Genomic DNA, 12,857 nt, shown 5'->3' on the forward strand with positions numbered 1-12,857 from the left:
GTGTCTGACGTGTGTGTGAATGAATGGTGAAATGTGTGTCTGTTCATGTTCCTAAACAGGTTCTACCATAATCATGTGGAAAGATTCTCAGTTTACATGCACAGTCTGTTGGGACTGAATGGGATGCGTAGGATTTGAGCAGCAGTGGTTTTTCGTAACATTTTTATGTTCGGGTTTTTCGTCACTGGTTATTTGGACAAATCATGATTTCGCAGGTGTTATCATCTTTCGAACTTCTGAAGGGGATGGAACATTCGGCCCGTTACTTGCGGAGGGGGGTGGAGCTCCTCGGTTCAGTTCCGCTCCTCGTTATAGCATTTCATGAATCCCTTAACATGTATGGACCCAGATCTTAATTGAGCAGCTGACCAATTCCGTGAGACTTTAGTTCTGGGTTAACCAAGGTTATTTCTACCTATACACTGTCAGTGAACAATACATCATTAGCACAGTTGGTGATATAATGTACTAGCACAGTACATTTCTAATGGGAAGTGAAAGGCGATACTGTACCTAGTCAATTGCGCTAAAGGGGCAGGGGGCTGCCTTAATTGAAGTCCACGACATCGGTGCCCGGCGAGCAGTTGTTGGGGGTTAACTGTCTTGCTCAAGGGCAAAACAGCAGATTTTTTCCCTACCTTGCCGGCTTGGGGATTTGAACCGGTGACTTTTATGTTATTGACCCAATACTCTTAACTGCTAGGCTACCTGCAGTGAAGTGTATGTCTGTAGACTCGTATCAACTGACGGGTTCATATCTACAGGAGGGTGTGCTCAGCTGACGCGTTGTGTATGAGTGCTTTACCTCTTGACACAATCTGCCCTTTGGGTAAATCTAAGGTTCACATATTATTCAATAGCCCCTCCCGCCATACCTGCACAACCACTCAAAGGGCGGCGCACATTACTGAAGTTATGGAAGTATGACAAAGCAAGCAGGGACATGGGAATGATTAACCCACCAAGTCATAAGTCTACTGAATGCCCCTGAAGTAAGGCCACTAGGCCAAAGATGAGATACAAGTATGCATGTGCCCACAGAGAAACTCAACCTTACTAGTGATAAAAATAAAAAAAACAAGATTTACATTAGACTGCATTATCACTATCTTCTTGGAAAGGAGCATGTCTACCTTTGAACAATGTCAATTGGCAATGCTCTGAAAGCTGCGGTTTGACGTCACGGATGTGGAAATTGACTATAGCTGTTTGCTGCAACAAACAAGAAAATAGTTTTTGTGAAGTGGGAAATTAAAATGTACAATTAACACGTGCTTGGGATCTTGGGTTCTATTACAACAACGCTCTTATATACTTTGGTTTGATTTTGACAGTCCACAAAAAAGAAACGGTCATTCAAAAGCAAAATCCTTCCTGGCCCATTCAAGAGATGAGGGTGAGTGGATTTGCTGGAGTAGAAGAGGATGTACACAAATGTACAAAATATTACGAAAACCTGCTCTTTCCATGACATAGACTGACCAGGTGAAAGCTATGATCCTTTATTGATGTCACCTGTTAAATCCATGTCAATCAGTGTAGATGAAGGGAAGGAGACGGGTTAAACAAATATTTTTAAGCCTTGAGACAATTGAGACATGGATTGTGTATGTGTGCCATTGAGGGTGAATGGGCAAGAAAATATTTAAGTGCCTTTGTATAAGGTTAGGTAGTAGGTGCCAGGCACACCGGTTTGAGTCTCAAGAACTGCAATGCTGCTGGGTTTTTCATGCTTAACAGTTCCCCATGTGTATCACGAATGGTCCGCCACCCAAAGGACATCCAGCCGACTTGACACAACTGTGGGAAGCATTGGAGCCAACATTGGCCAGCATCCATGTGGAACACTTTTGACACCTTGAGTCCATGCCCTGAATATTAGGAAGGTGTTTCTAATGTTTTTTACATTCAGTGTATAGTTCAATCAAAACTGTCTAACGATACTCATGACAAAACCTGACTGTTGACGGCACCTCATGAGTCTGACAACACCTGTATCAGAAACTCACTTAACAGTTTCACTTTCACACTTAAACCTAACATAATTAAATGCAAGGGGGCTTCTTATTTTCTGATAATCCATTCAGTGTAGCTTTTCAGTAGAACACACACTTTGACGTCTTCTATAAAAGGTGACCAAAAAAAAACTAACTAGTTACATGCCTAAAACCACTGTGGAGAGTTCATGCAGGTGTCTCAGGAGAGACTAACACTCAAATGGCCGGAACACACTGTGACGTTCATAGGTCCATCCATGAGCTGAGGTGTCCAGAAGAAAGACAGTCAACGCTTCCAATTGATGAACAGGATTTCACTCAACACATGATCATTTTGATCTGGTTTAAACAAATAAATAAAAAAACTGGATCCTAGACATACAGTAGCAAATAAACTGGGATAGAATGCTGTTAATATTCATGGGATTCTTTCATGATCTGAATTCCTTTCGGTATTAGACAACCACGCGTCAGGGAATGGCCTGCCACGGCTGAACTTAGCACAGCTGTTTATGTCACAGGGGTCATATTCATTGATTTGACCAAGGCCTTTGGTCTACTTGGTATCGCATTCTCTTAGATAAACTGAACATACTTGGGGTTTGCCCAAAGGCTTTGGAAACGGTTTTCTAGGTAATAATAGAAATCAGTGTTACAAAAGGAGGGCATTAAGTTCAATCACCTAGAAATATAATTAACGGGTGTTCCGTTAGATTCAATACTTGGGCCATTGTTATTCTTCATTGTTGTTAACTGTGCATTAACACAAATGTTCCCTTGTGACAGTGTGCCATAAACATACCATACATGTCCACCAAAGACATATCTTTGTCAGTCTTTGTCATGGGAATCCTCAGTCCTCCAACCACTTCTCTCCAGTGCACCAAATCACATTTAAACATAGTTGAAACCCCTTTAACAGAAATGTCACTGGGTCAGGGGCTCAGGTGAGTGTGATTGTAAGGTTTTCGGGTCACTTTTTCGTCTCTCAAGCAGACCATGGTGGGGTGGGGGTGGGGAGGACAGTCAGTGGCAGCTAAATTTGGGAGAGAGGGGATCAGGTTCCCTCTCTGAACGCACATGATCCTGCCCCAGTTACTCGAGCTGTGTCCCCCTCTCATACTGTCCCACTCACTCAAAGACCTCATACACTCACGCAGCGATTTCAGACACTTAGACAGGCTTTATCAGCGCTTTTATTGCCACAGGTTATCTCATTGTGTCTCTCTTTGTCTGGGCTGAATCTCCACCGTCCGCTCTGGGACTTGGCTTGGCTCTACCGTCTCTGTCTCTCAACCCCTCGCCCCTATAGCACCCGGAGGGTGGGACAGACTTCTTGCTGACCCACAATGTTTCTGGTTCTTGTTGTGACGCCGGAACTAAGGGAGTTCTTGGCCAGAGCAAGAGGTGGAGCTGTCCGCCTCATCCAGGTGCGGATCCAGGATGGTGAGTAACCCAGGGGACAGCGGTTGTGTCAGGAGCCAGGGGCGGGAGGGAGGGATCTTGACAGGACAGGAGGGATCTTGGCAGGACTGGAGGGATCTTGGTCAGGCAGAGTTGACATAAGATTTATATTAAATTGATAACTTTAATTATTTCACCTATTATGTGATTAAATTGTTCTAACTGTGTGTTTGTATTAGGAAGTGTGTATTTGTGAAGGTGTGTGTGAGAGTTAACCCAAAAATCGAATAAAATTTTATTTGTCACATGCGCCGAATGCAACAGGTGTAGACTTTACCGTGAAAGGCTTACTTACAGGCCCTTCCCAATGATGCAGAGTTAAAAATAGTAACTCAATAAAATACACAAGAATGAAGCTATATACAGGAAGTACCATATCACTGTGCAGAGGTACAAGGTATTTGAGGTAGATATGTACATGAAGGCAGGGTAAAGTGACTAGGCATCAGGATAGATAATAATAACAGTAAAAGAAAGAACAGCAGCCGCGCACGTGTGTGTGTGTGTGTGTGTGTGTGCGGTGTCGGTATGCGTGTGTGAGTTTGTGTGAGAGTGTCAGTGTAGTGTGTACACGAGTGTATAGTATTGTGAGTGTGCACAGGTAGAGTCAATACAGATAGACGGGTAACCATTTGATTAACAATATAGCTGTCTTATGGCTTGGGGGTAGAAGCTGTCTCGTAGCCTACAGGTCCGAGAGATGATGCTCTGGTACTGTTTGCCCGATGGTAGCAGAGTGAACCGTCTTTGGCTTGGGTGGCTGAAGGCTTTGGCAATTCTTTAGGCCTTCCTCTGACACCGCCTGGTATGTTGTTTGTTGTTCTGCTGTTCAGTCCCTAAATTGTGTGTATGATGTTAATGGAGATGTCATTGAGTTGAACAAAAAACAAACATTTCACAATGTGTTGGGTAACTGAGGCCACATGTGTTTGGTCAGATGATGTCTGATGAAAGGGATTGCAAGAGAGACTGACAGCTTTACTCAACTTTGTAATGGTCGGCATGTTGTCAAGGTTTATATGATCCAGTTGAGATATGAAGTTACATTGAACTCTCATTCAGAAGGGTTATGGAAAATATGATCTGAGCCCTCATTGGACTCACTGTCTAATGATGCCCATGACAACACCTGTTGATTGCACCTCAGCACCTGAGGTGCAATCAATAAATATAACATTCATTAGACATCATGATTTGTTTTCCAATAAGAATTACCATGTAGGTAGTGCAGCTGTTCATTAGCTGTGTGAAAGGCATTCATTCTATGTGCCAGACTGTGCATGTGTGAAACAGACCATGAGGCAACAGGACATTTCATGATGTACATCTGGGATGTTTACATTTTGTTTGGGACATCTTGTCTGGGCCTACTGACACTCTATCTGGGCCATTTGTCATATTGTAGTCATCTGAGACTTTCTGACTGATATGGATGTGGTGTCTGGCTCTTTTTTGGGTTGTCTCTGGGTAGTTTAAGGGCTGTGTCTAGACTCTGATGTCTGGGCTTGTTTCCAGGAGGCCTATGGGCCAACAGTCAGGCAAGGATTTTTTATTTATTTTTATTTCCCCTTTATTTAACTAGGCAAGCCAGTTAAGAACAAATTCTTATTTACAATGACAGCCAAACCCGTCATTGTAAATAAGTGTGTGCCGCCCTATGGGACTCCCAATCACGGCCGGATGTAATACAGCCTGGAATCCAACCAGAGACTGTAGTGACGCCTCTTGCACTGAGATGCAGTGCCTTAGACCGCTGCCCACTCAGGAGCCCAGTATGCAAGAGGGGTACAGTGACACTGTCTTAAAAGTTTTTCTGGACAGTTTTTTATATCCTGTTTGAGGTCTCCTGTCTGTCTGCTGCTTTTTGGGGCTGTTACTGGGTTATTGGGCTTTTGGGGGCTGTCACTGGGCTATTGGGCTTTTTGGGACTGTCACTGGGCTATTGGGCTTTTTGGGGCTATCACTGGGCTATTGGGCTTTTTGGGGCTGTCACTAGGCTATTGGGCTCTTTGGGGCTGTCACTGGGCTATTGGGCTCTTTGGGGCTGTCACTGGGCTATTGGGCTCTTTGGGGCTGTCACTGGGCTATTGGGCTCTTTGGGGCTGTCACTGGGCTATTGGGCTCTTTGGGGCTGTCACTGGGCTATTAGGCTCTTTGGGGCTGTCACTGGGCTATTGGGCTTTTTGGGGCTGTCACTGGGCTATTGGGCTTTTTGGGGCTGTCACTGGGCTATTAGGCTCTTTGGGGCTGTCACTGGGCTATTAGGCTCTTTGGGGCTGTTACTGGGCTATTGGGCTTTTTGGGGCTTTCACTGGGCTAATCGGCTGATAGGCATTCATGGAGTGGTAGGTACCATGTTGTATCCCGGTGTTCACTCATATTTTCATGCCGATGTTGAAAGAGAATATCTTACATTGTCGTCACCCTGTGCGCTGGCTAAGTATGTCATTTGTGTTTCTGTTATCTCATTGACTGGTTTCATAGGTCACATGTTCTCTCAGTAGTGTGGTATCCTTAGCAGTGTTGTGTCCGAGACCACCTAAAGCGAGACCGATTCAAGACCAAGACCAGAGCAAATCAAGTCCGAGTCAAGACCAAGACCGGAGGGGGCCGAGACCGAGTCAAGACCGAGATGGGGAGGGGGACAAGGGGTCCAAGACCGAGTGAAGCCCGAGACCAGAAAAATGCGAGCCCAATTCAAGAACATGATTGTAATTTTGTCAAATCATCACCATAATAAGAGTAAAAAATGTCCAGTATTTATGTGTTCATATTTCAGAACAAAGTATGGATTCTTCGGAAAAATGCATGCTGAGGGAAAATTACTAACCCAAACACAGTGGGGAACAATGGGCCTTCTGTGCCTTCAGAGAAGGGCTAACACGGAACCCAAACCGGCTGCACGTGTGCGCCATCGTGCACCATCGTGCATAAATGTATTTTGTCCCCCCACACCAAACTCGATCACGACACGGGACAGATCGAAAAGCATTAAACATTTATGGCAATTTAGCTAGCTAGCTTGCACTTGCTAGCTAATTTGTCCTATTTAGCTAGCTTGCTGTTACTAGCTAATTTGTCCTGGGATATAAACATTTAGTTGTTATTTTACCTGAAATGCACAACGTCCTCTACTCCGCCAATTAATCCACACAGAAAACGGTCAACCGAATCGTTTCTAGTCATCTCTCCTCCTTCCAGGCTTTTTCTTCTCTTGACTTTATATTGCGATTGGCAACTTTCATAAATTAGGTGCATAACCACCACCGACCTCGTTCGTCTTTCAGTCACCCACGTGGGTATAAGCAATGAGGAGATGGCACGTGGGTACCTGCTTCTATAAACCAATGAGTAGATGGGAGAGGCAGGACTTGCAGCGCGATCTGCGTCACAAATAGAACTGACTTCTATTTTAGCCCTTGGCAACGCAGACGCTCGTTGACGCGAGTGAGTAGTGTCGGTGCAATAATTGAATAATTTAGATTTCTAAATTTATTTTATTTTGCAATGCTCGCGCACGCAACGCGAGCGGTGTAGTCAGCTTGTAAGGTTTTTAAAAAATAATATTATTAGATTATTATTTTCAATGGTGTTCTGATTTAATCTCTTCCATTTGTGCTTGGAAAGGAAACAGTAACACTGAAGAGAAAAAAATATCCAGTCAGGATTTTTCTTTGCTGGTCTCTGGGGAGATAAATCTAGTTAGCTAAGTCAGCCATTGGCTAGGCCATCAGAAGCTACAGTAGATAAAGGTATCTTTATCTACTGTAGGTATTAGGGCAACATTTTGGAGTGACAGTGGAATCAACCAATCACATTTTGACTTAATGTGTGGGACCATTTTTACAAAAATGTACGCAAACTTCTACGTTCTTGAAGGCCAACAGGTCACTGCGCAATAGCGAGCAGTAGTTTTCCCACAGTCTACCTAGCTTTTGTTGTCAGCGGCTGCAGCAGGCGTTATCAAAGAGGATGTTGTTGCTAATTTGTTAGCTTCTCCCTTTTCAAGAATAACTTTCAACAAGAAGTTAAGTTTCAAATTATTATCATGTGGTGAGTGGAACTGTGGGTTTTTTTGCAGCGCGCTTGCTGTTGTTAGCCATCTCTTTGAAAATAACTTGTGTGTGAAACATTGTTGCATTTAAAGTGAAACTGACAGCATTTTAGCAACATGAATCGTATTAAAATATGTTCATATACACCCCCCAGGAAGAATATGACAAAATTTGAATAAACAACCACTTAAATGGTCATTTTCACGTTTTCATAAATTCTTAGAATGTTTGGGAATTATGTATACTAAGGCATTTGTGAAAACTCTATAGCAATATAGAGTGGGAAAGTGGCCATGCGTTTGGACAACTAATAGACACTGCAGTAAATAAAACCGAATATAAACATGTCTTGTCCAGGACCGGAGTCTACACAGACCGGTGCATTATAGCCAATCAGAGCCACAGTAGGCTTTTGCCACATGGGCCTGCCATCATTTACTTTGAACTGAACTGTGTGTTCACAGGTAGTTGCAACAGCATGGCTTTAGATCATTATAACGCATTCGCCAAAAGCCACAAAATACACCTGAATGGATTTCTGCAAATATATAAACATCTTACATTTGGGAGCTTTACAGTCCTATTGATCAAACAACCATGAAAAGGTAGGCTCTCTCTGCCTCAGTTATGCACATCAACAACAACATCAGCAAGATGAGCTCAAATCTAACGAAGGAACATTAGATAAACGCTCTCAAACTTTTTCAGCTAGTTGGCTGTCAAAATTGCACTGATAAACGATGGGGAACTGTAGCCTCCTCATCTTTCTGCAGCTTGCCTGCCAATACATGCTTGTCCCAACCAAGCACCCAAGCTAACTGGCTAAAGTTGGCTAGTTTGTTAGCTAGCTACATCCACACACAAATAAGAGAACAGCTCACTCTGACTATTTTACTCTTGTAGCAGAGCTGGTTAGGCTGTTTACATGTTATCTGGAGCGTTCTTGACTAACTATTACCTTTTTTGCCTACGTTTACTGACACCTGTCATATTCAGTGGGTGTTGCGCATTTGTAAATTCATCAGTATTTCTGCACTCTGGCACACTCAGACAAGAGTGCTCTGATATCGGAGTAGATAGCCAGAGTGGTAGACAGCCAGAGTGAATTTGCGAACGCAAGAGATATGCTAACTGGATAACAGTAGCTCAAGTTCTTGCTAGCTAACCAAATTACATCTGCATCTCTAGCTGTGTATAGTCACCAAAAAACTACATGAGGGGAAAAAGTCAGTTACTCACCCACTCCTCCAATGGCATGACATGACATCCTCCTAGCAGCTAGCCAGCTATCTAGCTAACGTTAGACTCCCTGTTTTTAGCTTGCTACATAAATAGATACGCTAGCCTATTAGCTACGTTGTGACTGACATGTGATCATTGCTAGTTTGATTGTATTGTCATTCCCAGCCTTAGTTACATTCGTCGGTTTTTGTCCAGAATATTGAGTCATTGAAACTGAAACAGTGCATCCTGAATGGAGGCAGCAAACAGGCCAGCTGCGATTTACAACCTGATGGCAATGTATTGGTGAATTATATTAATCATGCATTGAACTCCATACATCTATTCTGCCAACAATGCCTTAGTGTTGGAACATTGAGACAAATATAACCTATTTTTAAAACCTTTAATAAATTTGGTTTTGTAGCATTAACTGGGATTTTTTTTTTTTTGTAACAGATATTATGATTGTCTGTTTGTTTCATATCTTGTTTCAGATTGGATGGGCCTATCAGGGCCCGGCTCCCCAGTGTCCACCCAGGCCTATCCATGTATGTACTGTATATGCCCCTGATGCAAACAGCGCATAATGACAATTGTGCATCACAAATAGCCTAACCAACACTTCAGAATAAACTTTTTCAATACCTGGTTTGCACACCCATTGTTTCCTTAGTTAGCATTTACTGGTAGATATCATAAATTGAAATGTCTTTCCTACCCTACCGGCTACTGATGTCATTCTTCTGTGAGCTGCTTCATGCCAAAACCAGTTGAGAGCTGCATACTCTTGCTGCCTGCAGATGATATTCCACTGAAACTAGGCTATGTGTGTGTCGCGCATGTGAATATATTTCACATACTTTGCGATTGTGTAGGCTACTTTGTGCATGATTTCTCTACTGTACTACATCATTGATAAGTCGTATACCTCTACTCAGTGGTTATTTTAGCATGTAAATCTTGGTGAGGCAAACTCAAAAATAAGTGTTTTAGATGCATGCCGGCAAAGCCACAACACTAAACAATAGGTTCATTGCACTATAAGGGTGACAAACAGTGGCCACAAACTGTTCGGGCCTACACATAAAGCTGTCCCAACAGCAGAGTCTCAACAGCAGTCCCAATAATTTACCACTGCTACACCTGGATATCAGCGGAGCCTTGTCTGACAGCGAAACAGTTCATTCAACCTCATTTACTGCATTTAAAAAAACATAGCGGATATGGCTGACTTGCTTAAACAAATGTGGTTTCTAATGACAATTGAGATGTACAAACTATGGCATAAGGGGACGACAAGTGGATAAGAGGCAATCCATAATTTTGATTAAGACATGAGCGAGCTAGGATGGACTTGGTCAATTTAACTATATGTTCAGCACTTTTGAAATGTACAACGACAGAATTCGGAACATGGGCCTTTCTTACAGTATTCTCCCTGTACACCAAGTAAGAACCATAGGATAAATATATTTGATTATTACATTTCTCTAAAACAGGCTATAGGCTACATGTGCACCACCAAGTAAGAATAGTAAGCTAGGGGGCAAAGGGACCAGATTATTAGGTAGAGGCACATGGGATACTAACATCTTACTACTCAACATACACTTAGTATTACTTTCTTAGCTACAGTATACATATCTCCCTGGAATATTACATAATTTATGCAGCAGCATGCAATACATTTTTGGACTTACCTTGTTGTGCTGTGCTCACTTGAACAGGAAGGTGGCGCGGCAGTCCTTCGTGGGCAAATGTTGTCATCAAAGTCTGGCATTCAACTGGGAACTTGGGGAAAAAAACAAGGTCGAATCATGATGACGTCAGTGATCTTCAGGTCAGAGCTCTAGAAAGAGGCCCAGGTTCCTGACTTGCAATTCCGAGTTGGATGACCATTCAAAAGTTATATTCCTATTCGAAGCAAATTTTTTTCAGAGTTCTCAGTTGTCTTGAACTGACTGAAGTCTGAGATTTTTTTCAGAGTTTCCAGTTGTTTTGAGCGTGGCAGAAGTCATGCTTGATTGACAGCATGGCCAATGTTAAATCTTTATCCTTTTAAGTTTGGAAAAGAGACCCTTAAACCCAGACTTGGACCAAACACCCATTCCACTGAATAGCAGGCTAGTGATTGCTTTGCAATGCTTGCAGTTAGCCACTGATTCCTTCCAAACCACTCATTGTTGATTTTGCAATTTCAAACTTGTTGTGTAATGTTGATGTCCAATGGCCGATGAGCACTGATACGTTTTATTATTAATTTCTCTTCATTATTTCTCTTCATATGACAAGGATTGAAAAGGATTTGCCAGTAGATTGTCAACTTGATTCATGATGATGACTGCTAGCTTGCTAGATACGATTATGAAAATATGATGTTGACATGATCAGTCCAATCAAATCACGGTAGATATAACGTGATTTGACGTCATTTTATCTGTGGCCAATGACCTTGAGCCTTTTTGGATGGACACTGCTAATGTAACTCTATGGTAGCACCTAAGGGGCTTGAATTGTTTAGCTCTACCCGTAGATTTTGCGGTGACTTAGTGTACTCATGAGTGACAGAACACTGAGCCAATCCCGGCGCAACTAGAGAACATTACCAACCCCTACCCACCTGCATTTTGGAGCTGCCTTACTCAAGAAAACAAAAAAGAGACCATGTTTGTATGTGACTTTATTAACTAAATTATTATTACATTTTTTGATATTGTTTGCAAACTGATATGTGACACGTATTAATGCCAAAATAACATGCAAAACAAGTGGGTCTCTGCTCCGAATGATGGGTCGCCACTGCCTCTACTACACTACTTTGATAAACACCAGTAGGGATTAAGAAGTGCCCATTGAAAACAAATTGGGTATACAGCGTATACCTGCCTATACCCTCCACTACACCACTGGCCCTTTGTGTTTTACAACAAGTGCATTACTCACTACATGAGTGAGCTGGTATTACGGTTGCTGTCCTTTCAGAATCACGAACCTGTCACACACTGAAGGCCTATAGGTTTGCCACTGCCAAACATGTCTGTAATAGATTCATCTTTCAATAAGTGTATATATTTGACCTGGCGAAGCAGTTTTATGAGCTGACTGAATGGAAGATGATAATTTAGTTTTTTTCTCCGCTGGTCTCAGGAAGAAATGATGTGTCCTCACTGTCCGAGACCGATTTAAGACCAAGTACAAATGTATCCGACACCGAGACAAGCCCGAGACACTTAATATGTGGTCTCGAGACTGGACTCGAGATCTCGAGTCCTACAACACTGGTCCTTAGTAGCTGGTCACTCAATACTATCCTCAGACAACTCTCAACAATATGACAAAATATATGTGTGTGTGTGGGGGGTTATGGGTGTGGGGTTATGGGTGTGGGGGTTGGTTCCACAATCTAAAATCCCCAATAGTCCGTACAAGGATAGTTAAACAAGGAAAATTCTACCTCATGGGGACATTGCACACGTCCCCATGAAGACAAAGGGTATTTTTAGTTTAGGGTTAGTTTAGGGTTAAAATAAGGGTTTAGGGTTTGGGTCAGGGGTTAGGGAAACTAGGATTTTGAATGGAAATACATTTTATGTCCCCATGAGGATAGAAGAACAAAACGTGCGTGTGTGTGACTGGCTGATGGAAAGTATGTGTCTGTGCTGAGAGTTGGAATGCGTTGGGGCTCAGAATAGCAACTGCAGTGATAGATGGTCAAGAAATCCCCCTGCACCCCTCAAGGACATTGGACTTTTGGTCTATGTGTGTATGCAGGTTGAAGAATGGGCATGTGTGCACTTGCCTTCGTGTTTTGATCCTCTGTTTGTGGTTGGATGTTGTTACGTTATTCTTCGTGAGTGTATGTGTGCATTCTTGTCTGTGACCTCATTTGATAGTCCTAGCAATTAGTGAAAGATTTCTAGTAAATACCACCAACGCATCACATTTTAAACACAGAAGCTCCTCTGTCGTTGTGCATGCCAAACTAAGTGAACATTATTGAGAGAGGATTTGCTAAAACTGCCATCGAGGACAGGACTGCAAGGCCACTGTCCATCAGTGACGGTTTCAACTCAATGGCTGGTCTCCATACACCAGTGAGATTAATACCCTAGATCCC

At 42.7% G+C, this 12,857-nt stretch overlaps 1 protein-coding gene across 1 annotated transcript in view; it reads left to right on the forward strand.

Moving 5' to 3' along the window:
* The first annotated feature begins 3,112 nt into the window (after positions 1-3,112).
* LOC115150934 (twinfilin-2) overlaps positions 3,113-12,857 on the forward strand; it is a 16,477-nt gene continuing 6,732 nt past the window's right edge. Inside the window, exon 1 of the mRNA XM_029694780.1 lies at positions 3,113-3,443. Within this exon, the coding sequence (XP_029550640.1) occupies positions 3,347-3,443 (97 nt within the window). The 5' untranslated portion in view covers positions 3,113-3,346. The remainder of the gene's footprint in view (positions 3,444-12,857) is intronic.

This window comes from Salmo trutta, chromosome 16 (genome assembly GCF_901001165.1).
Source record: "Salmo trutta chromosome 16, fSalTru1.1, whole genome shotgun sequence".
Classification (NCBI taxonomy): Eukaryota; Metazoa; Chordata; class Actinopteri; order Salmoniformes; family Salmonidae; genus Salmo; species Salmo trutta.